The 27,601-nt window shown below is 41.5% G+C and overlaps 1 protein-coding gene across 7 annotated transcripts in view; it reads right to left on the bottom strand.

Moving 5' to 3' along the window:
* GRIA1 (glutamate ionotropic receptor AMPA type subunit 1) overlaps positions 1–27,601 on the bottom strand; it is a 200,696-nt gene that overhangs the window by 45,749 nt on the left and 127,346 nt on the right. For all 7 annotated transcript variants that reach the window (XR_014153891.1, XM_081851517.1, XM_081851512.1 and 4 more), the window contains exons 6-11: positions 22,989–23,150; positions 20,496–20,663; positions 18,499–18,603; positions 16,991–17,101; positions 14,845–15,051; positions 12,873–13,243 (exon numbers count right to left, since the gene is read on the bottom strand). Coding sequence is in view for 6 of the 7 variants with exons in the window: in XM_081851517.1 (XP_081707643.1) it covers positions 12,873–13,243; positions 14,845–15,051; positions 16,991–17,101; positions 18,499–18,603; positions 20,496–20,663; positions 22,989–23,150 (1,124 nt within the window). In the remaining variant the exon portion in view is untranslated. The remainder of the gene's footprint in view (positions 1–12,872; positions 13,244–14,844; positions 15,052–16,990; positions 17,102–18,498; positions 18,604–20,495; positions 20,664–22,988; positions 23,151–27,601) is intronic.

Below are 27,601 nucleotides of genomic sequence, written 5' to 3'. Positions count from 1 at the left end.
TCCTACTTCTTTGAGTCACGTTTCTCCATATATCTGGCTCCTGTGTTGGTGAACTAGCCTCCTTCTCAGGGGAGTCCCCTGTCTCCTCCTTGGTGGAGACGGTGTGCTCTGTTGCTTCCAAGAAGAGCTCCAGCTCTCTAATTCTTTGGAGCGTAGCCACACGTTCCTCCAGTTGCTGGACTTTGTCTTTTAAGAGGGCAATCAACATGCAATTGCTGCAGGTAAAGCTGCCTGCAACCTTTGGCAAGATGGCAAACATTGTGCAGGAACCGCAGGTGACTGCAGCTGTTCCCTCACTCTCCATCTTGAGAACGTGTCGTTGGGGCTGGCTACAGTGGTCCTCCATCATAAGAAGCGTGCAGACAGGACAAGTAACTCCCCCCCCAAAAACCCTAGGTCTCCCCCAACAAACGTTTGAGACTAGCTCCCCTAAATCTAAAGATAGATCAAATTGCGCGTGCCGCTACAAGCTCTGATAAGTTCCTCCCACAGCTAATCACCTACCTCAACAGAAACCCTGCCCCCTCTGACCTTTGCACAGGGAGAGCAGCTTGTCCTTGTCCTTGTCCTTGTTGTCTTGTCCTTGTTGTAATTCACCCTGTCATTCTCCATTTAAACCTTAGCATAATTTTCACAGTATGTATTTTCTTTTGCATTATATTCCACTCTGATCTTACTGTTTACCATTTTTCTTTCTATACCCACAGGTATGTATGCTTGCCAAGTTAGGTTAACTATGTGTCTGATGAAATAGACTATAGCCCACAAAGTTTATGTCATAATAAATTAGTTAGTCTTTAAGAGGCCACAATATCTTTTGTCTGACTTTTCATGTCCTTAATGAAGCTTTAGACATTTATTGTGTGATATGGGGCTATAACAATGTAACCTATTAAAAGTAAGGGGCATCTGGCAACCATATCAAACTCACTAATATAAAGTGTTTCCAATTAGTACACTATTGCTACAAGATCACTAATGGAGAAAGAGTACCAGTGTGTCTGAGAGCTGAAACATATTGTTACTCGCCATCTCCAATCTCTGCCGAGCTGTGACAAGTTTCCAGGGGTTCCCAGATACTCAGAGTTTGAGTTTCCATTGGAAATTAGGCACAGCGGAGATTGCAGTGTCTTTATGAAACATGGTTTATTTATACATATTTACAGCCTGCGTCCCCAGCTTTCACATCATAAGAGAGTCCTTTGTTGCTCCCCCAAGAGCAACAAGTGTGGACCTACAAGCAGAGGAATCAGCCATGCTGCCTGCACTATGTAGTTATGTCTCCTCCCCCTCAGAACCCACACTGCATTCTGCTCCTTACTCCCTTTTTTCCCCAGAACCCCTTGCAAAAACAATGCCTTGTCTTTTGCTTACGTCACCAGCCCCAGGCAACCCCCATTTCACGTACTCAAAAGATCTTTCCTCTGAGTCCCCCGCTACTCAGGCCTCTTGCAAAACAACACTCTCACCCCCCCCCATTGCTTATCAGGCAAACTGTAATCCTGCACCAAAGCTAGTGACCTTTTGTGTTACTGTGTAAAACCAGGGCCCAGAGAGGCTTCACCCATCTTGCTGTCTCACAATGAATCTCTCGAGGGCCCAATCTATTTTCCTTTTGTTAGGCTAATCACCCAGCTACTATCAGTGATTACCTGATGAGAAAGCTGAATGGTGTTAGCATGAACTTAATCCAGGGGCTTCAGCACTTGGCACAGTTTTTGATCGAACCCAGATTAATTCTCGCTTTTACTAAATCCAATAATTACAGGGGAGTCTAGCCCTGCCTACAAACTCATGCCAATATGAACAAGAGAATTATTTATCCTGAACTGTGCATTTCAGACTGCATATTTGAATATGTCTCCATATTAAAAATTAAGCAAGCACTCTTGTCTCTTAACGTGTCACATTTGTATGTGCAAAGGACATCATTTGCCTTGTCCTTTCATTTTGTGTAATGGAGGGACCTTATTGCCATGTGCCATAAATTTATCAGTACTAGAACATTTCTCCATTGAAAACTGGGTTCTCTCAAAGTGACGACATGGAAACCTAGGTCTTTTACACATTTGTATGCACATGGGTGGCACTGTAGGTTAAACCACAGAGCCTAGGACTTGCCAATCAGAAGGTCGGTGGTTCAAATCCCCACGACGGGGTGAGCTCCTGTTGCTCGGTCCCTGCTCCTGCCAACCTAGCAGTTCAAAAGCACATCAAAGTGCAGTAGATAAATAGGTACCGCTCCGGCGGGAAGGTAAACAGCGTTTCCGTACACTGCTCTGGTTTGCCAGAAGCGGCTTAGTCATGCTGGCCACATGATCTGGAAGCTGTACGCCGGCTCCCTCAGCCAATAAAGCGAGATGAGCGCTGCAACCCCAGAGTCGGCCACGACTGGACCTAATGGTCAGGGGTCCCTTTACCTTTACTTTATGCACATTCTTACGTATACTTTTGCACATCTGCAAAGTGAGAAAAGGCAATGTAAACTGCACAAACACACCCTGCAACCCCCAGTTTTGGAAAGTCTAAACCCAGCTAAGCAATTCACAGTTTAGTGACCAGGCGTACTGGTATCTATGTAAGTGACTGTTGCACTGTCTGAACATTAAATCTATCACCTATCACCCATCATCTATCACCTATCTATCATCTATCTATCTATCAATCATCTGGTTCTGGTTCTTTATGCTCTGAAGCAAAATAACCTCAAACACTTATGAGACATTTGACTGGTTGAAGTTTGCAGCCCAAACAGAATGAACCAGGCAATAAAAGCAGCAACTGGGGGACCATTTATGGAAACTTCATTTGCACTAGCATCACATCTTGAGATCACAGCAGCAGCAGGGAAGATGAAATGAAAAGCGATGACACGTCTGCTCATTTATCTTGACTTTTGGGTATGGTGGTGATGATGGGGAAACAGGCAACATTATATTTATTTCAGACCTTAAAAAAAATCTTCCCCCACCCCAGTCTGCAATGTTGTTGCTTAGATCAATTATTCACAGCAAATTTCTAATTAAACAAGTTTCACAATTCTCCAGACTGAAAATTCAGTTCCCCTCCCCGTTTTTCTTCCTTCCAATGGGCATTGATAACCAAGGCAATGAATTAGTTGGTGATGCTGTAATTCAATACTTCTCATTGCTGAACAGGTAATACGCTATTAAGCCAATTATGCAGATGTAATTCCGACTTTAAAAACACAATTATTTCAATATCAGAATAGCTGTCCTTGAAGCAACCCTTGGTGAACTCTTAAAATCACACAAAGGAATGCTTTATTTATTTAGCACATCATTTCTAGGTTGCCTATAGCAAACTTCTGAAGCTGGCTGTCAACAAGAAATGACCGCCCTCTGATCTTTGAAGAGTGGTGTATAGATTTCATTAACAACAACAACAACAACAACAACAACAACAACAACAACAAATAATAATAATAATAATATATAATTCATTAACACAAAAGCTGCCATAAGGCCACAAGCCTAAGGATCGTATAAGATATTGCAGACCTCCCTCTCTGTGGACACAGGAGGTGGTCCACAGATAGAAAAAGAGGCATGCCACCCACAGGGCTCCATTTGGTGCTGCAGCTGCAGGAACAGTTGCAACTGTCCCTTCACTGCTGATGCTCTGCTGATGGTCGGGAGGGAAATGTTCTGTTTAAAGGATGAATGTAATTCCCCACCCTTCTGCCAATGAGTTCAAGTGATATAGTTCTTCTGTTCCCTCACCACAACCCTGTAGGTTCTTCATGGCTGAGAAGATTCCCTTTCTGGGAATCATTTGTTCCCACTGGAGCTATCAAGGAATAGGGAATGAGAGTTACTAACCCCAACGGATGCAAACATACATTGTTTGCATCTTCCTGGGGCTTGAGACAACTTAGTTTTGATTTCAGTTAAAGCATTTTCGGCAACCCTAAAGACTTTCTAGCTACCTGTATTTTACGCACAAGAGTTTGAAGAAAAGGACTTGCTTGTTGCAATGAATGACAAGAATGGGGAGCGCTTCTCCTCCCAGAAGTGGTGGGTATGTCCTTCTGGACACTTTTAGGGAGAGGTCATTGCAAATGAAAAGGGACGGGGAAAATAACCTTTATTTCATTGGTTAGTCCAGGAGGGAACCCATAAAGTCCACACAACCATGTTACACAGCTGATGAATCACTCAGATAGTCTTCAACTGTTTTGAATTCAGGATGCACATTTAAAGACAAACTGCAACATGGGACCCAGATCTAGCCACCATGTCCAGTATCCATGCCCCCCCGTACCTATTTATATTTCTCCCCCTCCTAGGTATAGAATAGGGTATAGTGACTGATGTTGCTTGGCACACAGTGGTGGGAAATATTTTCTTCTGCACAACTACCTACCAACATATCACTCTGTCTTTAAAAAGAAACCAATAAAAGCAAAAGGAAATGGATCTGGTGCCACTGGTTTGATATACTGGTTTGATAAGGTTGGATTGTAAAGCCATTTGTGGGTTGGTCCCAACCCACTGAAGACAAAGGGATTACTTTGCCACTTGTGCTGATGAAGAGACTATTCACCAGGAATGGAGTTCAGGATGCCTGACATCTCTTTATCTTCTTCCAGGCACTCTACCTTGCAAAGTAGGAAGACATCAATGGAAGGAAATCACTCAGATGTGTTTTTGGCCACTAACCAGAATCTAACTTTGTACAGAGAGATCGATGGTCTGATGAGTCCACATTGACAAGGGAAGGATAGATATAAATGCAGAATGCCATCCACTGACCAGATAGATAGCACTTTTACTTGGACATATCTTGTAGACATCATTATTTGTAGCCCAGTAGCAGAGAAAAATAGTGTATTCAGAGTGATCGATTCCGAGCTTCAGTGGGATGTGTATTTCATTACAGTCATTCTGTCTGGCATCCAGTCCACCAAGAGCAAATGATATATTTACGGTGTACTTTGAAGAGTTTTATTCCTGGGTCAGCCAGCAGCTGCACACTTATATAGTGCTGTCCCTCTACTTTTCCGAGAACCTCTGACACCAATTACTTAGGGCATGATTGAGTCCTTCCTTTGAATCACCACCAATCATCAATTGCCCCTTTAGAGATATTGCAGGCTCTCCCAAGCTGCTCCTCCTCTTTATACAACTAAATTCCTCCTATTCTGTGTTTGACTGGGAATAAGAATCAACATGTCTCCACAGCTGTTTCCAAACTTTCCAGTACTTAGGCACGGTGAGTAGGCAGGAAGGTATGTGCTTATGGGTTTTCTTTGGCGACGTGAAAAATCAAACGTACTTTTTCTAAACATGGTGCAATTTAAACAGGCAGGGCATGAGGGACATAAGGTTGTGTAGGCTAATATTATTGATAACAATATTTCTGGTTTTATTTTAATGCTGTCCTGAGGGATAGCTCTGTTGGTAGAGCATGAGACTCTTAATCTCAGGGTCCTGGGTTCAAGTCCCATGTTGGGCTGGACCATATGATCCAACTTTGTGATTTTGTGACCTTGCATATTGAAAACATTTTTAATGCTTTGTTGCTTTTATTGTAAATGTGTTGATACTGTACTTAGCAGGTTGTTCAGACTTTGCAGTGTGTGTGTATAAATGGGGGGGGGGCACTGATTGGGCATATGGCATATCCAGGCATGGAAAACCTAAATGAATAAAATATACACATATAATTATGTGTTGCTAAACAAAAAAAATCAAGAGCCTGCAGAGTAGCTGGGCATATTATTTTCCAGTTTTAGTTTTCAATTATATATTAGCAATCCTAGTGGGAAAGAAATTTTCTCTGAAAAATAATCAGAGCAGCATTCAACGCTGTTCAAACTAACTCCCACACTCTTAGAAAGGCTTCTACTTCCTGTCTTCTCCCCCTGAATCTTCTCTGGGACATGGGGAAGCAAGGTGTGATGAGCCAGAATCTGTGTGAAAAGCCAGAAATCAGGACAGAAGGACAAAAGGTCAAAGAGCAAGTAAAGACTGTACGACCCAAAAGTCAGACTTGAAGAGTAAACCAGAAGAATAGCCAATGATTCACAAACACACCAGAGCTCAGGAAAACGAAGTTGGTCAAGCAAATCTCAACAGCAACAGGAAGCCCTTTATATGCCTTTCTGTCCAGAAGGATCCAACAGTTTGGGTGGAGTCAGCCCAGGGCAGGGTGTTGCCCTCAAAATGTTGCTGGAAAACAGCTCCTATCTGCTTCAGCGAGCATGGCCAATGGTCAGTGGTAATGACCTAGGGCCTGAAGGTACTCCCTTGAAAATCTGCCCCCTGCAGTTTGATGTTTCAGCACATGGGGAACTGTTCCTGACAAGGAGCTCCATTTCTGAGTGTTAGGGCAAATTTACGTGTCTGAGGAGGGGTTTCATTATTTTCTGATGCTTATGATCCATTTCTTTTCTCCTCCCTCAAAAATGCCCACAGACTCAGCCATGCTTCTCTGTTTGAGTACTTTTCTGTCATTTTAAAAAAGCAGTACATTGAAAGCACACCGTATTTGACTTGATGTCAGCGTGAATAAAATAAATAGCTTTGACCTTGTGCTTAACAGAAGCCCTGGGCTTTTATCCAGGAACTCCTGCCATGAGATAAAGCAGGCTGTAGCGCTAGTAAGTGGCATCCAGAAAGATACCCTGGGTCTTGTATCTTCTGTTTGTAGTCTTTGTATTTGGGGCTCATAGTGGTAAATAAAAATATTACAGTAGGTTATCTTTTGGTAAAGCCAGATTTATTTATTTAAAAATGATGTCTGTAGCGATGTAAAATACATGAGTTGACACATCTTCAGTATTGGCCTAATGAGGCATGACTACTAGTATTTATTTACGGCATTTATATCCCACCTTTTTCTCTAAGGAGCTCAAAGTGGCATCTGCCTCCGCATTTAATCCCCACAGCAACTCTGAGGTAGGTTAGGCTGAGAGGCAGTGACTGGCCCAAACCTGGAAAAAGCAGGATTAGAACCCTGGGAAAGAATAAGATACTGGATGCTCTGGGGATGGCAAGGAAGGCCTCACATTAGATGTGTGATGCTCTTTCACCACACATCAATAGGTGGCCATGTTCACATGCTCATCTAGACGAGGAGCCTCTTTGAATGGTAGAGAAGCAGACATGCCCCATGCTGCACAGTGAGATGCATGTGGTATGTGCATAGGATCATAAGACACTGTGTGTTCCCACCCACATTTTTGATGAGAACAATTGGGCCTAGATAACTACACCAAGGTATGGAAAGAAATTAAGAAAGACCTAGATACCTGGAATAGGCTCAAATTATCCTGGACAGGAAGGATGGCAGTGATTAAGATGAGTATTCTCCCAAGATTGTTATTTCTATTTCAGAATATCCCCGTAATCAGAGGTACAACATGCTTTAAGAACTGGCAAAAAAATTTGGCTAAATTTATATGGCAGGGGAAAAGGGCTAGAGTTAAGTTTAAACTCCGCACGGACTTAAGAGAAAGAGGGGGCTTTGCAGTCCCGAACATAAGGCTTTATTATGAGGCAGCTTGCCTCTGTTGGATAAAGGACTGGGCCACTTTGAAGAACACAGACTTATTAGACCTAGAGGGCTTCAACATCAGGTTTGGTTGGCATGCCTATTTATGGCAGGAGAAAGGAAAGGTTCACAGAGGCTTCTCTAACCATATTATTAGAGGCTCGTTACTCGAAGTCTGGAATAGGAATAAGAATCTGATTGAAAAAGGTACGCCCTGGTGGCTCTCACCAATTGATATTATAAAAATAAAAAAACTAAATTTGACAGGTGAAAGATGGACATATGAAGATCTCTTAGTTAAAATGGAAGGAGGGTGGAAAGTTAGACCGTATGAAGAGGTGAAGGATAAGTTAAACGGATGGATACAATTCCACCAAATTAACGCACTGTGGTATGAACACAAAAAATTAGGGATGAGCGAAAAAAAGTCGAAATACCAGGTGGAAATTTTAGAAAGTAATACTAAACTTCTTTCCAAAATGTATAAACAACTGCTGGACTGGGAAACTAAAGATGAAGAAGTGAAAGGAGTGATGGTTAAATGGGCTAGAGATCTTGGTTATAATCTGGAATATGACAGATGGCTGAAACTTTGGAAGAAGGGTATGAAGTTCACAGCTTGTGCCGCTCTCCGAGAAAATTTGGAAAAAATGATGTATCGCTGGTACATCACCCCGGCAAAACTGGGGAAGATGTACAAAACCGGAGACATCACTTGCTGGAGATGTAAAACCAAGGTAGAAAACTTCTTCCATATGTGGTGGACTTGTGACGTGGTGAAAAGATTCTGGGGACAAATTTATGAGGAGTTAAAGAAAATATTGAAATATAATTTCCCTAAAATACCGGAGGCATTCCTCTTAGGCATGATTGGAGAGGAGATTAAAAGTGAGGACCAAACATTTTTCCAGTATGCCACGGTGGCGGCTAGGATCTTATTAGTGCAAAACTGGAAAACTCCCAACACCCCCACGGTCAGGGAATGGCAATGAGACTGTTTCAATACATAGAGCTAGCGAGATTGACACAAAGAATTAGGCATCAAAATAATGTAAAACTAAAAAACGATTGGAATAAATATCTAAGTTATATTGAAGTTAATCTGGGAACTATTAATGTTACAGTAGACGGTATTTAACACCTGCGATGTACAGAACTAGTATAATTACACCTGTAGAAAGATTACAAGATTACCTAACCTAAACCGAGTTGGACGGAGGTCTAGTGTTTGTAAATTTGTTTGTTGTATGGCGAACTCTGATTCTGTTTTTATCTGTTCTCTTTTTTCTTTTTTGTCTCTTCTCTCTCTTTTTCTTTCTTTCTTTTTTCCCCCTTTTTTATTTTCCTGAATTTGTTTTCTTTTTTACTTTTTTTTTCCTTTATCTGGAATTTGTCTGTTAAAGTGTGTGTTGTTGTTTTCTTTTTTTGTTCAATGTATTTTGTAAAAGCTCAATGAAGATATTAAAAAAAAGGGAACAATTGGGCCTATGCGTGGGACATTTGCATTATGTTACATTACGGGTGTGTTGTGCATGCCTGCTTCTCCACCATATGAGGGGAACCAGTTCAATGGCCCCCAGATGGATATATGAACTGCCTCCATTAAACTCTGCTGTGACTGAATTGTTGTTGTGCGATAGCAGAACCTATGGTGTTTGATGGCTAATTCACACATTGAAGTGGGGGCAAATGTGGGCCAGTCTGGTGCAGTGGTTAGAGTGCCACACAAAATCTGGGAGGCCAGGATCTGAATTATGCACTGCATCACATCCTTCAAATGTATAGACAGCAGAGGCTGTCTTACATCAACATACTGTATCAAATACCCACAATGAATTAGTCTTTGATGCTAGGGTTCATGCCAGGTGAATGTGTTTGAATTTATACTGACCCTTGTCTTTGGACATGTACTCTAAAGGCAACTATTTTAGGAACTGTTACAACTGGGCAATTCTATTTGGGATGTATATATTCTTATGGCCTGGGGTTAAGTGAAATGGAGATGTGCGAACTGGACCTACTGTGTTGATTTTCATTATTTTAGATTTTTGAATTAAAGCTGTTCACTGATTAAATTTTTAGTTGATTAATCAATAGGTTTCACTCAATCAATTAAATGTGCATATCAGCAAACCTCAACCTGACCATCAGACAATTAGTTAATAAATGTAATTAACATTGTATACCAGCAAAAACTCAATCTGGGTGCTGTTTGGAAGATGATGGAGGTGTGAGATAAATTTACATTTAATAAACAAAGCTACTCATTTGAAGAGAAAGGCCATTTTTAACATTTTCATTTCAATTCACTAATATATTCACTAATTCAGTAATACACCTGGACCAAAATTACTTTAATAAAATAAACAAGGCTGCCCTTCAGTCTCAGTCTCACCAATTACAATTTGTTCCCTTTGATTCAAAATTGCCCTCAGGTTTAATCAAAGTGCTTAAATAAATGAGTGCACCGATTTGAAGAACATCATGCCCATTTGTCACAGCCCAGTGTTGAAGTGCAGATCATGGAAGTATCTTTAAATTGTTCCATCATGACTTCATAAAGTGTTAGCTATGACATGCTGATTGAAACTAAGTTCATTTTGCTGTATCAGTTGTAATAATCTAATCTCAACACATGTGACTAAGATAAGAGAGGGTGGTAAAAGCTTTTCTGTCTCTCTTTGCTGGTGCTCCATCCTAACAAGAACTTTAATGTGCTCAAGATATTAGATATATCAGAATGAGTAATCAGGCAATGACCTTTTAAAACCCATTAGTATCAGAAATGTTACAGCTGCCCAATTGTCTCCAAGGTCTTTGTTTCTCTACTGCCTGGTCTCTCATGAGTAATTTGTCTAGCAGAAAACAAACAGCTCAGAACCAGGGCATATCATCAGAGGTTTGCTGCTGGTTGTGAACCAGTAATGAAATGTGTTGATGTAATTTCATCTTTTGGTCTCATCTTCTACTGTTCCATCTTTCCCTCATACTAGAAGTACAGTTAGCTTCCAGTCAGACTGAGCAAATAGGTCTCGGGCTGATGTATTCCAGGAATAGTCACCATAGTTCTTTCCATATGTTGTTGGACTACAGCTCCTGTTGTCCTAACAATTGGCCATGCTAGCTGGGGCTGATGGAATGTGGAATCCAACAATATCTGGAGAGGACCTTCTTGGCTACCTCCCCTTTAAATAGTCCATGATGGGGGGAAAGCATCAACGAATGCTCATTTGATTTCATGAGGATCGAAAGTATTTGAATACAGGTGTTCAGCTATACCATGGCATATATTATTCTACCAAATTTGGGGGCAGAACTCTGTAAAACTCTGCAGAGCCTGCATGTGTGTCTGTGCTCAGGGGAAAGAGGGTTCTTCCACCCTCTGCAAAGCAGGAGACACAGCCACCCTAATGAACCCACTTTCCACAATTAGTTGTGCCCAGCCATAACCCAAATTCCACATTTACTTCTGGAATTCCATGGCAAGCTGGAAGAAACTGAAACCAACCACTAATGATCTGCTCGGGATAATTGTATAATATGCTCAGACAGCATATAGATGCTAGCATATGGGATTGTGTGTGAGACAGGCACCAACTGTCACGGATTCTTTTTCTCTTGATCTCTTTAAGTTTGCAGTCTTCACCTGGCCTGCCAAGTAGCAGCAGTAGATGAATAAATTGCCTACATATGTTTTATTTATGCAGAGTGTACATGCTTTCAGAGAGACTTCTTTAACCAGTTCAACTACTTAATTTTTTACAAGACTTCCTCCACCCACAACACTCAAAAGTAGTGCTTGAAGGAGCGAAACACAATGAGAATCTGTCGGTGTCACTCTAAATTCCCATCTTGGACAGCCTTATGAATTAAGCACGGAGAATGCATGTTTATATTCCACATAAATAATATCATACTCTTTTCTCTTAGGCATTTTCAAGTATACCTAGAAATCAGAAAGTAGAATTTGCCCATTGTTGCCACACACACTATAAACGAATCAACAACAGCAAAAAGGAAAAATGAAGAAATGTTGCAGTGGGAAGCAAAATGGCACTGACCCAAAATAAATATCTTTATTAAAACTGCCATTTGCATCAGGATTTCTAAATGGTTTAGTCAACGCACCCTGCATCAATTTCTGCACCAAAATGGCCGAGCCAGGGAAACTGAGGTAGCAGACCCACCACTGCGGTGGATCCTTGCTTCTGAAGTAGGGTTGTCATCTTTGATCAGACAAAATACAGGATAGGTCAGGCAAAATAAAGGACAGGCAGGGGTGGGGAGGGGTTCACCATATTCAGCCTTCTGACTTCCTCACCACTGCAGCCCTGCTCTTCCCCTTGACTCAAGTAGATGGGCAGGGGCAAGGGATAGACATCTGGCTCCCATGGGCGGCTTGAGTTACAGCGCTAGCCTCTTGCCCATGCTTGCATCGGAAGGGAATCAAACATGGAGGGGGAGAAGTCAGGTTGGGGTGGAAGAGGGAGTTAAGCAGTGGCAGACCTGCACCATGCTAGACTGGAGGGTGGTGGCTGATGTGGAGTACCAGTGAGAAAGAAAGAAGGAGAGGGCAAAGGCTGGAGAGGAGGTTGCTCTTTCCCCCTCTTCTCTGTTGTCACTCGCACCAGGCCAAACTCGTCAGCCACACCAACAGTGACACAACTGCCATTTTGGGCTGGTTAAGCTTGAGTACAGGAAAAAAATGTGACCTGTTTGAAGTCCAAATGAGACAGGGGACAATTTTTGTCCCAAACCAGGGTGATCCTGTTTTTCTAGGGGGAGGTGGCAACCTTATTCTTAAGCCTCAGCCCTCTGGATCTCCCCTTTCCATTTCCTAGCAGCCATTTCCCCTCTCCATTTCTGTCACCCGCCCACCACCAACTCCTCTGAATGGGCTGAGCTCGAAACCTCTAGGTGGTTGGGAAATGTAGCAGCTGGAATTCCAAAGCTCTTTCTATTTCAAGCCCCCTCTCTCACAACAGGATTATCATATGAGGAAGAAAGGAAACACAATAAATGCTCTAAGATATGGGTTGCCACTAACTGCCTAAAGATGGCTGACAGGGCTTCATCAAAGGCCTGGCTATTGGAACTAGGCAGAAAGGAACATACCCTGCAAGGATGTGTTTCTAGTTTGCTTAGTGGAGCAAGTGGGAGGTGCAACCAATTCAAGAATCTCATTCTTCATTTTAAGGAAGCAAGTACCCTGCTTCAACTTAATCACACATCTCTTGGCTTCTGACATTATACTGGAGGTGAAAGTTATGAAAGAAATGTCCCATTCCATGTGATTATGGAAACACACGCACCGCGGTATCTCAAAGACTGCATATTCAGAGAAAATTACTAACCTTGGAGATATGTCACATCCTTGTTGCATAAAAGCTCCCAGGGAAAACCAGAGACTGTTAAATATTCCAAATTCATTCGTTTGGTCATTGGCTGGCTGGTCCCGGCCTTCCTCAACCTCCTCGTTATGCCATTCATATGGACTGAAGCGACTGACCAGAAAGAGGACAACGCTTACCCCAATGTAGGCAAAAACTATACACATCCAAATCTCATAAGCTAAGGGATCCAGAAAGGAAAAGACTCCAGGCTTGGACTTTTGTGGTTTTTTAATCATGATAGATATGCCCAGGCTCATAAATGGCTTGGAAAAGTCTATAACTTCCTCTCGCACTAGAGTGATGGTCAGTGGTGCGACAGCCACATCAGCTTTCTGAAAATTAAAAAGAGATTAAAGTGAGACCAATGTTTTGAAGATCTGCAATGCACCAATGTTTCAAGATTTTGTTACCAAATTGTTGTTGTTTTTGCATTAAATAATATTTTCACTTTTCGTTTATATGTATCAGGGTTGTATTGGTTTTCTTCTGTGAAAATTGATTTTTAGACACAATGAATTTTTCTTTAAAGCCAGTTTGGAAAAAGCTTGATAGTGCGGGTTATATTTTGTACGGAAACCTCAGATTGCCTTCTTTCTTTATCAGATTCTTTTGATGGGTTGACATTTATCTCTGTGCCAGGCTAACCAGCATGGTTCTCTCCAGACGTTACTGGGCTTCCATCAGCCAAAACACAGCATGATCAGGGATGGTGTGAGTTGTAGTCCAACATCATTTGCAAAGCCTCATGTTGGCCCACACTGTCTTACTGTAATGTTTTAAATAAAAATAATCCCAGTGTGGATTGGTACTATTTTCTTTCCTATTATTAATCATTATTGATAACTAATGTGGGGCTTCCCTTATGCTTGAGCAAGAAGCTGCTGAATGCTGCAGCAGGGTTGATGAAAGGAGTGAGGCCCTATCAGCTTATAACTCTGCTCTGAGACCTGCATTGGTTGTCCATTTGCTACTGGGCCAAGTTCAAGGTGCTGCTGTTAGTTAACAGTGTGGTTGCAGGATTGCCTTCCCCATGTAGGCTCACTTGACTACTTCAATATGCAGAACTAGCAATGCTACAGGTGCCATATAATACTCGTTCCATACTTGTAAGAAATCTTTTGGTATAGCAGTACCCGCACTTTGGAACTCCCTGCCTATTGACACCAGGAAGGTGCCTTCACCAAACCCTTTTTGGAACCTGATTAAACCATTTTTGTTCAGGAAAGGCCATTCAGACATGCAAAAGTTACAGGTGTTTTATTTCTTTTTAGCAACTATTCATTCTGAATATTTTAAAATACTTCTTGTTAAGTTTTTTGTTCAATAATTTTAATATTTCATATTTTTTATGAAACTTCTTAGTGGTTTCCTTACAACTGAATGTTAAATAAGTGTTGTAGAATGGAAATACTAGTATTTTTCCTTCCTAACAAACCTTTCAACTGATGGGTAGGATTCCACAAGTGATGCTGCAATCTATTACCTGTGACATCTCCATTCCTTAATTCCTTACTTAATGTTGCCATTCAGAAATGACATGATAGTAACAAGCCTCAACTACAAAAGCGAAAGAGGAGACTTTCCTGCTGGCACTGTGCCTGACCATTTATTTTCATCAGGATATACTTTGCTATTAACAAATAGTTGACACAAATAATTTCGATTGACTGAAAATAGTTCAACTTAGGTGGCTATTTGCCAACGGCACAGGATCATTAATGATACACCACATTGACTCGCACAGATTTTAATATTTGTCTTGCTGTGATTGGTGAATAATGATCAGCCATGCAGGAGCTGAACACAAATGGGTAGTGACTTGATGCAAAATCACCTGAAATTTCCAGTGTTCATCTAATGATACACTTGGGGATGTCCTTGTTTCATTAGCTGTTACAGTTTTTAAGCCACAGGATGAGTGAGAGAAACTTACTCCATATACTAGCTCCCCGACCATGCCATTCCACATTTTAGTCTCAGGATCTCGTGCTCCATACTTCCGATCAGCGACAACCTGCAAGCTGTAGTTGTAGCCAACGTGTTTTGCGATCTCAGCAGCTAACTCTACGCAATAACCTTCGTACCTCAAATTTCCTTGCAATGGCTCATTGGTCTTCTTTTCCATCACATAGGGGGCTTCCTGGGAGAAACAGAACAGTTTACAGAGCATATGGATGCATATCATGCTAATGTCATGTGGGAAAGAGGCTGGCTATAATACTTTACAGGTGAATTATGAAAGAAAAGAGTTTGTAGTGTTCCCACTGTAAACTCCAAAAAAGGAAAGCAAGGAAAACATTCAATTCCCTCAAATTCTATAATTCAGTTCAAATAACCAATGAGTTCAAGGATAGCTTGATATCCTCCACAGAACTATAGATTCACACAGCCACCTCCACAGGCATCCAGGATCTCCTGCCTTTATCTATGATGCACTGCTTCCTGGCAGAAAGTCAGGAAAAGAATAAGGACATCCTGTGGCTAGGTAATGAAAGGATCAGTTTCCTATCTATCTTTGGGAGGACTCTGATGTGGGTGTAGCTCATCTCTAGTTTTGAGTTTCGTTTATCTATTGCTTCAAGTACCTATTTCGTGTACCTATTGTTTCAGTCAAGTGTAAGGAGTCCCACAGTAATTTATAAAAAAGTGAAATGCAAAAATGTGTAATTAGATATTGAGAAAAACAATAGAGTCATATTAAGGTGTCCACCTAAAATTACTTGAAACACACAATATCCAGACACACCCCATGCAAGAAGACCCAGCAGAAACAGCTCCTAAAAGCCAGACCTCTTGTAGCATCCAAATGCCTGGGAAAACAAAAATGTTGGCACCAGGTGAGCTTCCTTGGCATTTCATAATCAAGGAACTACTACAGAAAAGGCCCATTTGCTGGTTAATACCCTTTGGACATCTCTTGGACGGGTCACAAATGCTGATTTCAGATCTGGGTAGGTTTTTATGGAGCAAGGCAGTCCTTAACTATTGTGGTTCTGAAACATGCAGGGCTTTTCTGGTCAAAACCAGTACTTTATAGGTCAAAGCCCTGTCCATGGCTTCTTCCTTTCAGATGCTTGGCAGCTGCTACTCCCAACACATGAGGATGGTGCTTTAGCTGCCTGACCATTCAGCATTCCTTGCAGCGCTCCCAATACATAGAACAAATATCCCAGCTAAGGAAGCAATGTCCTTTAAAGGCATTGCCCTTTAAAAGCAGAAGACACCAATAATGACAGAGGAAATAGCAGTTTAGCCATGCCAACTGTAAAACCAGTCCTAACCATGATGCATAGTGGAAAGAGAATGCAAACTAACTCAAGATGAATCGCTGTACATCCGGGACATAGGCAAATGCAACACGCGGACCACAGGATCATAGACAACATTGGGCAGCAATTTCCATAACCAGGGCAAATGAGGACAGAACATTCTACACTGTTTGCATTTCTCTATAAGTTACAGTATCCTCATGCCGATATGGGAATCTGTTCAAGAGCTTAAAAATTCGTTACAAGATTTGGATAGATTCCAGCTCTTCCCACTGATATTTTTCAATGCTAGAGCACAATGGTAGTTCATATTAGATAGGTTGTGTCCAATTAAGTCCGACTCAGAGTAGACTCAGTGAAATTAAGGAACCTAAGTTAATCGTGGTTGGTTTTTTGGGGGAGGGTACACATTATTTTATTCAGCAAGCTGCTTTGAGAGGGTGCCATCCTTAAAGATAGCCTAAGAATATTTCAAGCAAGCAAGCAAGCAAATAAATGAATGAATGAATGAATAACTATTCCCATGGGAATAGTTTGCTTTAATAAATAATGGTGCACCTTGATCTATACTTTTTTTTGCAGTAATTAACTTTCCCCCTCCCCACCTCAAAAGCTTAGAAATGTTTATAGCCATATTTACTCATAGATTTCATCTTTTGACCTGGTTATCAAGTGATTCAACGACTAAGATTACCTTTCCATGTTATTCACCCACCTTCTCAAAGACACATTCACTGCTCTCATTCGTCTGTCTTTATCCCCCCCCCCTTTCCACTCCCACTGTAGACATAAGGATGCTGAAATACTTACTAGAATAGTTGTAACAATGTAGACCCTATCCTGTAGAGTTGTGGTTTCATTTGCTCCTTGTTGATCTACGGCTGTTGGGACAAGTTTTTCATCTTCATTCCAATAGCCAATCTAATGATGACAAAGAGATCATGGCATATCTTTGACATAAAGATAGTTTCCAAAATGCCTGGAATGCAATACTAGTGAGAATACCCACTCTGAGGCATGGTGAGAAATAAATCACTCTCTTAAGCTTCCTGTTGACCATGACACTTTAAAGGCATGGCAGCAAAATCATGACATATTTTACAAAAAGCACATATAATGGTGTTATTATGTTGATGATACATATATGGGCCTTTGCAATTTATTCCTGGTTCTGAGGGGGCCCTGCCTTTCCTGCTTCAACACAGGCATGTGGTGGTAAAATAATTAATGTAAGATTAGATTCCTCTGCTGAAATTCACTCTCCTAACCCTGTTGTACTTAAAAATTGAATTGATGCATACTTTCCCAACAGGGGAAAAAATGCCTTGCAAACTCCTACACAAAATCTTCACCTCTCAGACTACGGCATGGATTAGAACAAAGCTATCTACCACAGTCCTCTGAATTTTGCATCAGAATTCTCAGCACTTTAAATGTAATAAAATATGACTTTTGAGGGAAAATTAGAAGCAGCTTTCCCAGTGAGGAAAAATCGTAATGTTAGGTTCTTGGTAGCTGTGTCACTGAAGTCCCATCATTCAGCCCAGACATTGAAGTCCACCTCTGAAGCCTTCTGGCGGTTCCCTTACTGTGAGAGATGAGGTTACCGGGAACCAGGCAGAGGGCCTTCTCAGTAGTGATGCCACCCTGTGGAACACCCTCCCATCAGATGTCAAGGAAATAAACAACTATCTGACTTTTAGAAGACATCTGAAGGCAGCCCTGTTTAGGGAAGTTTGAAATGTTTGATGTTTTATCGTGTTTTAATATTCTGTTGGGAGCCGCCCAGAGTGGCTGGGGAAACCCAGCCAGATTGGTGGAGTATAAATCATAAATTATGATTATGATTACTGGAAGGAAGAGGGGTGAGGCAGCAGGGAGGTCAAGGCTGTGTGGCTGCCCTGGGAAGAGCCCACAGAGCCCATGTGCCCACAGAGTCCCAGCCTTTCTGTTATCTTGCCACTTTCCCTCCTAGTAAGCAGCAGCAACACCACTGCCAGAAAGCTAGAATTGTGGCCTGCTGCTTCTGGAGAAAATTCAGATTACAATATTTATGAAAATAAGCATTTAAGTTATGTAGTCTGATAGGATAAAAAATGAATCACAGTTTGATTAATGTGGAAATGAAACGGAATGGAATTGTGGCTAAAAACATGGAGAAGTGACACAGCTCCTAAACAGACAGATTCATCCAGACAAAATTTATTCGTATATATTTCTCGCAACAGAAGCTAACTTTTGAGAAGAAATGTTCTTAAAAACAAGTTGCACTTCGAAGATTACTCTCTTCTGTTTTCAAAGACAAAGTAGCCCGTTACCTTTCTGATCCCATCATGTTTCATTTCAATCACATGAAGGGTGTAATTGGTCCGATGTCCTTTCTCATTAAACTGGACGTTACCAGTCAGTCCTTCAAAGCGCACCTTAAAAAAAATACAGGAATCTGTTAAAAGATAAAGTTTGTTATGGACTTTAGGTATTTTTCCTCCAGCCAAATCTTTAACATCAGATCAAACCCGCATATGAGTGTATCAAGATCTTTGTATACCAAATCTGGATATGGTAATATCTAAGCTGACAAGGTTGCTTCTCAGTCCTAACTGCATTGCAAAGAGTGCATATGGAGAAACGTTCCTATACATTTCCACCTGGTGTCTTAGTAGAATTCTCCTTACTACCTGGCAAGGTGATCCAGATAACAAATCTATCATGATTTGATTGGTCCTGCAAGCTCGGCTAGTTATGTACAATGGGTTAGAATTCCATCAGTGAAAGATACAGTAGGGCTGTGTACACACTAACTCATTCCTAGCACAAAAATGTAGTCATTCTCAATCCAGAATAATTTATGCTCATACTCAACATGCTGTCTTCAATGTCAATTGATTATACATCTTGTCGTCTAGAAGAATAGGTGTGGTTGTTTACATGCATTTGACCCCACGACCTGCTTGATTAGGTTATCTACACCTTTTCCTCCCTGCTTCTGCCCCAGGTGAATGAAGAAAGAAGTGATGATTGAGGTCTTGGTAAACACCCACCCAAAATATTGGGCAGGTGTGGATACATCCCCCAATGCCAGGACTACCTACATCTGTTTTCCAATGGACACATTTCAGGATAATACAGAATCAACTTGCAATGCACTTTAATTTTCAGAACAAAACCAGTTTTTTAGGAAGCACTTTTCAAGAGCAAAAGCTATGCTATAGATTTAGATCGCACACGGACCACACAGAAACAAGCAAGTACTCAGTCTCTATTGATTCCATGCATCATGGATATGCAGAATTATATAGTGATGCACAATGATAATAAATCACTGTGTAGTAAAAGAAAAGCGAAAGCTACTTCAGCAGAGTCTCTCCTATCCAGTAAAACAATGGAAAACCTTGCAAGTCAAAGAAGCAGTGGAGTAAGCCGATTGGGCACCTGGGGTGGTGCGCATGGGTGCCCGGTGCCCAGGGGCAGGGCCAGCCACCTGTGGGAGGTGAGCCAGGGCAGGACACTCCTCAGGGCCTCCAAGTAGTCTGCCTGCCTCCTCCCACTCAGCCAACCTACAGCTGAGGGGGAGGTGGCGGGTGGACTGTTTGGGGCAATGTGGAGCCTGTGAGCGCCCAAGCCACTGCATCACTCACAGGAGAAACAGGTGGCTTGGGTGCAATGCAGGCCCTGTGGTGAGTGCTGCCCAGCATTTTGTCACCCCCCTCAGTGGTGACAACCAGGACGGCCCGCCCCCACCCAACCCCCTTCCTTCACCCCTGAGTCAAGGGAGAAGGAGACTTACTTAGCCTTATCTCTGATACGTTTCATTTACAGTGAACATTCAAACATGTCATCCACCCTCAGCAGTGTGAAATTGTATAATCCAGGAATTATTCCACTACATGCTATTCCTGCACATTTGACACAGCCAGTGCCTACTGATGTATAAAAATGGAGATCATAGCTACCTATGCTCATTAAAGATTTCTGGAGGACTGGAAATAAAGTTTGGTGAGCTTATGAACAAGACCTCCACAGAAATGCATTTCTCTCCAAATGTCTTTAGTGGTCTTTTCTTTTTCAAGTTTTATTTTCCTAAATTGGCAGGTCAAAGTTTACCACTCAACTTTGGATCTTCAATCTGGCTGTAAATTTCCAGTGTTCATGGCTGTTAATGATTCAGCAGGATGCGTCCAGTTTGCATTCCATAAAATACTGATTGTATCATGCCAATGTTAAGGAAGTAAAGGGACAACTGGATGTTTTTTGCATATTTGAAAGACTTCTCATTGAAAAATAACAGATTCTGCACCACAGTTGGCTTTCTGACCTGTTGCAGAGCTCTCTGGATGTCAATCCCTTGTCCCCAAGGGACAGCTGGATTTGCTAGGCAGTCCCCCGCATTCCCACGGCGAGAGATGTCAATCCGCTGTTTCCTGAGACTCTGAAAAGCTTCTGCCATTACTCGAACTCCATCATACGTAAGAGCAGATGTGTACTAGAAAACAGAAAAAAAGATATGTCCTCCCTATTAGGGCTCCAATTAGGAAACTTGGAGACTCATGCTCCTTTTTCCAAAAGAGGAACCCACAAATTAAAGCTAATTTAACAGAATTTAATTTCAAGCTGCAGTTTGAATGGGCTTTCACTAGTATCAGTTCAAATGAAAATATTGTGGGAATATGTCAGCAAGCTAGGATCAGGTGCTTTGTAATTAAAAGGACAATTGCATGAGACTTTGTTGTTTGAGCTAAAGACTAGGCCTCTATGCTTGGCTTTGACTGATGTCCAGTACAATCCTGCACATTTCTGCTCAGATGTAAGGCCAACTGAGATCAGTAGGACTTACCCAAGTAAACGTTGGGCAGTGACTTCAACCTTGCTTTCTGAAGGGATCAGCTGCCAATCCAGCTGTGTCTGTACCTGCCCCACACCTGATGACATGTGTAGGGCAAGGTAGTATGATTTGGGAGAAACAGCCTCGTCGGCCAAATTGGGACCTGTGTTGATCCAAATTTGGCCAGAGGATTGGAGGTTTCAGACTTGCTGGTTTCATATCCTGTGATTTGTAGACCCAACTGAATTCCAGTTTTGGAAGCCCACCCCCTGCCGGTATTCATTTCAATTTTAGATTTTAATGTCTTGGACTTCATGGTTAGGAGGAACTTATGTTGTACATGAAGAAATGATGTACCAGAAGGTAAGGCACAGAGCTGAGTTGGAGATCTGATAGAATGCTATGCTTGAAAATTGTTACTGCTGCTTTTAAAAAAGGTTTACATTTTGAACACTTTAATTCAAAACTAAACAATTATGGACATAGCCATGGAGCATGATCCCAAACAGTAGTATTTCACTATGCACATTTTTAAAAAATTTATACCCTGTCTTTCCTCCCAGGCCAAGCAAATTACTTTAAGCTTGCAATTCTGCTTACCGGTACTTGGAAATGCAACCTAGTGGAATCATTTTTCCAAGTAAACGTGTTTAGAACTGGGTTGTCAGTCTGACATATTCTCTCTCCTAGCAGCAAAACAGAAGCCCAGAGATGCAGGAGTTCAGCTAATATTGCTTTAGAAAAGGAAGTATGCTTGATTCACAAAGCCAAATATATGTCCAAAAGATTCCTCGTGTGCCAGGGTGTATATATACAGTATAGATATACAGATATATAGCTATATACTGTATATATTTCAAAAGGCAGCACTTCTAGAAATTGTCAGGCTTCAGGGAATCTGATCCCTCTCCCTCACGGCAGGCTGCCAGTAATAGAGATACAAGAAGCTCTTACCAAAGTCTTTTATTTACAGAGAGAGGCTTAGAAATGTCGCCTCTCCGGTAATGGTGTTGCTCCGAGTAATCTCCTCCCCCCTTTCCCTCTCAGTCGTCAGCAGTGCGACCCCCTTTACAGTGGCTGCTTGGGGTCAATTGCCTCTTCTCTTTCTGCTCTACCACTTTCACTGGTCACCAGGTTCTGGGAGAAGGGGGGTTGGGGGTTGGAATGCTTTCTAGTGATAACGTGCCAGCCAGCTGCTCTGGCTCTGGTTCTCCTCCCCCCTCTTCTCCCATTATCGCCCAGCTTTGCCTCTCTTCTGTCTCAGTGCCACGACCTTCTGCAAACCACTATTGTAAAGCTATACTGTCCTCCTCTTCTCTGGGAGATGCGGGGGGAGGGGGCAGTCTCCACCATTTCTCATCAGTCCAGTCCCTGACAGAAATTGACAGAACTATTTCTGTCATATAGTACTTTGTTCTTACAGAAACAAAAACCAATTGAAGCTGTTTCGCCCCCTCTTCCAGTCTGAAGCAGCTCTTCTAAGAGTTTCTGTTAGTGGTTCCCCATTGCTCAGATACATGGCTCATGTCGCCCAAAAGCCATGCATTCAGTATCATGGGCCTGATTCTGTGGAACTCCCTCCTGGCTGAGATTACTCAGGCCCCCTCCCAGCTGAATTCCAGGCACTTGTTACATACCTTTATATTTCAGCAGGCATATTCAGCTTTCTATTTTTGTGATTAATTTTAATTGATTCTATCCAATATTATTTTTTTGTAATATTACTGTACACCACTTAGAAACTTAAATGTTGAGCAGTATATATATGATTTAAATAAATTAAGGGTCGTTCAATTCTTCTTCTTTTTATATCACACAGGGGTCCTCTCTTGATTAAGCAAGCAAAATGTCGTCTGACCAACAAGTTTGTTGTGATTTGGTATGAACATTAAAACTTTGAGTTTCTGATTTCAAATGGAAAGCATGTTAATGACAAGAGTGCAGCGCTAAGGCTACCTCAGAGAAACGGTTTTCAGTACCACTTGCCTTTGGCCTCTTCCAGTCCACACGAGGTTGTTCCCTGGCATCATTGCTCTTCCACTGTTGCATGATCCTGGCTGGGATGGTGTCTGTATAATTCACCAGCTGGAATCCAGTCACATTTGCACCACTTTCCTTGAATTTCCCTAAGTCGATATCCATGAAGCCCTAAAGAAGGAGAGAAGCAAAACAAAGAGTTAAACCAATGTTTCGAGCACTGTATGATGTCCATATGTATGAGAGCCAGTGTGGTGTAGTGGTTAAGAGTGGTAGTCTCGTAATCTGGGGAACCGGGTTCACGTCTCCGCTCCTCCACATGCAGCTGCTGGGTGACCTTGGGCCAGTCACACTTCTCTGAAGTCTCTCAGCCCCACTCACCTCACAGAGTGTTTGTTGTGGGGGAGGAAGGGAAAGGAGAACGTTAGCCGCTTTGAGACTCCTTCGGGTAGTGATAAAGCGGGATAGCAAATCCAAACTCTTCTTCTTCATCATCATCAATGTTCTACATCTTTGTAATGCTGCAGTGCTACAAAACTGGTTGCACTTATTTCATGAAAGTGTGGCTTCCTATGTGGAGCCATCTGTCCCCCATTTCCTCAGCCTTGAGTAGTGCTCTGAACTGAATATACAGTCACTGGAAACAAAACCTGGTAGCCTTATCTATGACAGGATCCCCCACATTATACAAGCATTTCCCTCCAGAGATGGAGGATCATCAGTTTTGGTTTTCAATGCTTCTCATTTTCCCATTCTTAAATGAAGTTCTCCACATTTCTGCAGCAAGCTGCATTTTTAATAAATAAGTAAGTAAATAAATAAATAAGTAAATAAATAAATAAATAATCCTCATGAAAATCAATTAGCACTATTGTGCAAATTTCTCCTAATAAAATATTTTTTGCACGAGATTTTGGCTAATGTACTTTTTCTTCAAGCAATTTTCCTTAATACAATGCATATTTGAATGTTATTTTCACTACTGTACAGTGGTACCTTGGTTTGCATACGTCTTGGTTTACATACATTTTGGATTACAAACACATCAAAGCCGGAAGTGCGTGTCCCGGTTTGCAACCTTTTTTTTGGTACTACAACCCCTTTTTTGGGGATTACGAACAATTTTTTGGGGGAGGGCCCATTGGCGAAAGCGCGCCTTGGGTTACAACCTGTTCTGGTTTACAAACAGACCTCTGGAACGGATTATGGTTGTAAACCAAGGTACCACTGTATTAAGTTCTATGCGCACTTTGCCTGAATATATGCATATTTGTAAACATTGTTTGGTTGGGGAACCGCATCACAGAATTCAGATAAGTGAAAATTCCTAGGGATGTCCATGTTCTGACTGTCGAATTGTTTTGGAAAGGGAACATCTGATAATATGAACTGAAACAAATTTCTCCTCCATCCCTAGTTGCCACCACTGATAAAGCTCAAGCCTGGGCTTTAATAATTAGTTCCAAAAGTGATTTGGGCAGGAAGATGGGAAAGCTATGGAGAGTCTCTGCTGCTTCCTGCCCTGCTACTTTCCAGCAAATTTCCTAGGCATAAGAACATAAAATCAAACAAAATGACCAGACTAGTCCAGTATCCTTTTTTCCATAGTGGCCACCCATCTGATCCTGGAGGTAGTGAGTGGCCACACTGACAGGAAGGCATTAATAGTCTTATGCTCCATCAATTTGTCTAATCCCAATTCCATAGTTTAACTGTTAAGTATCTCCTTTCATCTGCTTTGAATCTTCCATCTTTCAGCTTCATTGGATGATTCTGGTTTCCAGCGATATGAGAGAGGAAGAAAACATATATCTATTCACACCATGCATAACTTTACACATCTGGAACATGTTCCCTTTACATACCTTTCCTCAACAGTCCCAAATTTTGCAAGTTTTCCTTGTAGCTACAGACTCCCATCTTTTTTATTGCCCTTTCTGGCATATTTCCTGCTCTAGGCTCTACTTTGAGGTGCATACCACACCCCTCTTTTCTTGTGTGAGAGCCCTGCACTCCAAAACACATGTTTTTGGGTGCCATGATCTCACCTCCCCAAAGATTTTTTTTGGGGGGGCTGCAAACTTGCATGGCACCCCCAAACACATGTTTGGGGTGCCATGAGAGCACTGCCCTGAAAAAAGCATGTCTTTCAGGGCCATGATCTCGCACGTCATGTGACTCACATGGGAGCATGGCCCTGGAAGACTTGCAGCCCAGTTTTTCACTGAGACGTGTTGGAGGGTATGCATGTACTCAGTAAAATATTTAACAAAAACACGTAACATTTAGCTGGTAAAATATTAAAAGTCCCTTTGATCCCTTAAGTAATGCAACATAGAGTTTTTGGGTATCCTGAGTGGCCTGATTTTGTGTGTGTGTTTAAACCCCATCTTAGCTTTCACCTTCAGAAAGGTTGAATCTACTATTTTTCAATCCCACATCGCCAAGAGGGGAGGCCAAAATGGGATGATGACTTGAATTTCAATGCGAAAAGGAAAATAGGCCCATTAGCTGGAGTACATTTTCATTAGGGCTGCTTGACTAATGGGAAAATGTATTCCTAGAGAATGATTCAATGGGGAAAGTGTCAAAATTTGCAAAGAGCATTAGTCACAAGGAGATGCTCACCCAACTCTAAATCTCATGCACTCAATCAAATGTCAATAGAGGATAAGGCACTCTCAGATTAAGGTCCATGAAAGAAATAAAAGTTATAGAACAATTGACCTTTCAGTTGACCAGATTTAGCTGTCAAGGAACAGAGTAGACTATAGAGTAGAAAGAACATGTTACCCACCCTCTCCACCTTCTCCATCACACTGATGTTCATTTATTTAGGAATTTTTACCCTGTCTTTCAGTGTTGTCACATCCGGGGAAGGTTACAAATAATAATAATAAAACAAACAAATAATAGCAAATACTGCAATGACAAATTAACAGCAGCAGAGCAGTAAAAACACAGAATTCACACCCGCTCGACCTACATTTAAAGGCACCTAGGAAAATAAAGCATTTGATTGGTGCTGAAAAGACATGAGTAGGTGCCAGGTGATCCTCCCTGTGGAGAGCATTCCAGAGATGGTGTGCCACTATTTAGAAATTCAGGTTTACTCCATATGTGGATTATCCAACTATCCTCTCATTGCTTTCATGTATTTTCCAGCTGTGCTTGTAACAATTTCCACGCAGTCCGAAACTATATATGTATTTCCTTTGATCCCTCAGATTTGCATAAAATCAGACTACTGCAAATGCAAACCGCATTAAGCCACATAAAAATTTCCACACCAGACACTGCGCAGCAGGTTAATTTGAAACATTTATACTGAGAATTTCCATTTTTTTTGCAGCTGTGCTCCTGATTTCCAGAACTATTGATGGAGAAACATCCCCACCCCTGATTCCTCAGGTTTTGAACAAAACCAGAAAGCTGCAGAAGTAAAGCTCATTCAATAATTTTTTTAACGTTGCTTGCTTGTGCCGTTTTCTGCTTTTGTGCAATTCTGAGGGATTCAAAGAAAAATAACATGATACTGCACAGCTGTCTATGTGTGCTCCCTGTCAATATTTAATTAGCATAATAGTAGATGGTGGGGCCAAACACAAAAGAGAATGCCGATTGGTATGAATAGGAAAGACCAAAGTTGTTCATTACAGTGGTACCTTGGGTTAAGAACTTAATTCGTTCTGGAAGTCCATTCTTAACCTGAAACTGTTCTTTTTTTTTTTATAATAATTTTTATTAAGTTTTCACAACATAAACATAACAACATAAACATAACAAGAAAAAATAACAATACAACATAGAAAAAGAAAAAACACAGATCATACAAACTTGAAGACTTCCCCATACCTCTCCTGTTCTGCACCCTTATTTCACAATTCTCTCTAGCAACCCTTCAGTCAATTTTTACATATCACCTCCTTAAAACTTCTTCCCTATGGTTAACCTGAAACTGTTCTTAACCTGAAGTACCACTTTAGCTAATGGGGCCTCCAGCTGCCGCCACGCCGCCACTGCACGATTTCTGTTCTCATCCTGACGCAAAGTTCTTAACCTGAGGTACTATTTCTGGGTTAGTGGAGTCTGTAACCTGAAGCGTCTGTAACCTGAAGCGTCTGTAACCCGAGGTACCATTGTATATACAAATTCAAATGCGTGGGTGTGGATTATTCCAGTCTAATCTGAATGGGGCAGGAGAAACAAATTAACAGCTAAATAATGCTCAGATGTAGACAAGCTCTGAGAGTCCAGTGCTGGGTGCTAACAAAAATGCAAATAACAGAAACAAGCAAAAGCAAGTGTAAAGGGACAGCTCCTCAAATTTTATAAAAATCTATTTATAAACAGCATGTTTAAATGTGTTCCTACTTTTTTGAAACCTCCTTTTTCCTTGCTAGCTCTCTCTATTAATTGATTAGATTACAATGCCTTAGAGGCAGTGTTTTGCTTTGTTACTGTGCTGGTATTATTGCTATCCACCTAGAGCCCCTGGGATGGAATGGGTTATCAATCTAAATCAAGAAACGTAAAACTGCCCACTGTGTAAGACGCAAGTAAGCTTTAAAAAACACCCAACAGTTCATAAAATCAGCTAGGTGGCAAATCTGAGCTGCAGC

Source organism: Podarcis erhardii (assembly GCF_964252035.2).
Source record: "Podarcis erhardii genome assembly, chromosome: 2".
NCBI classification, from domain to species: domain Eukaryota; kingdom Metazoa; phylum Chordata; class Lepidosauria; order Squamata; family Lacertidae; genus Podarcis; species Podarcis erhardii.
Note: the sequence above shows the minus strand (reverse complement) of the source record. Positions and strands in the feature narration are given on the sequence as shown.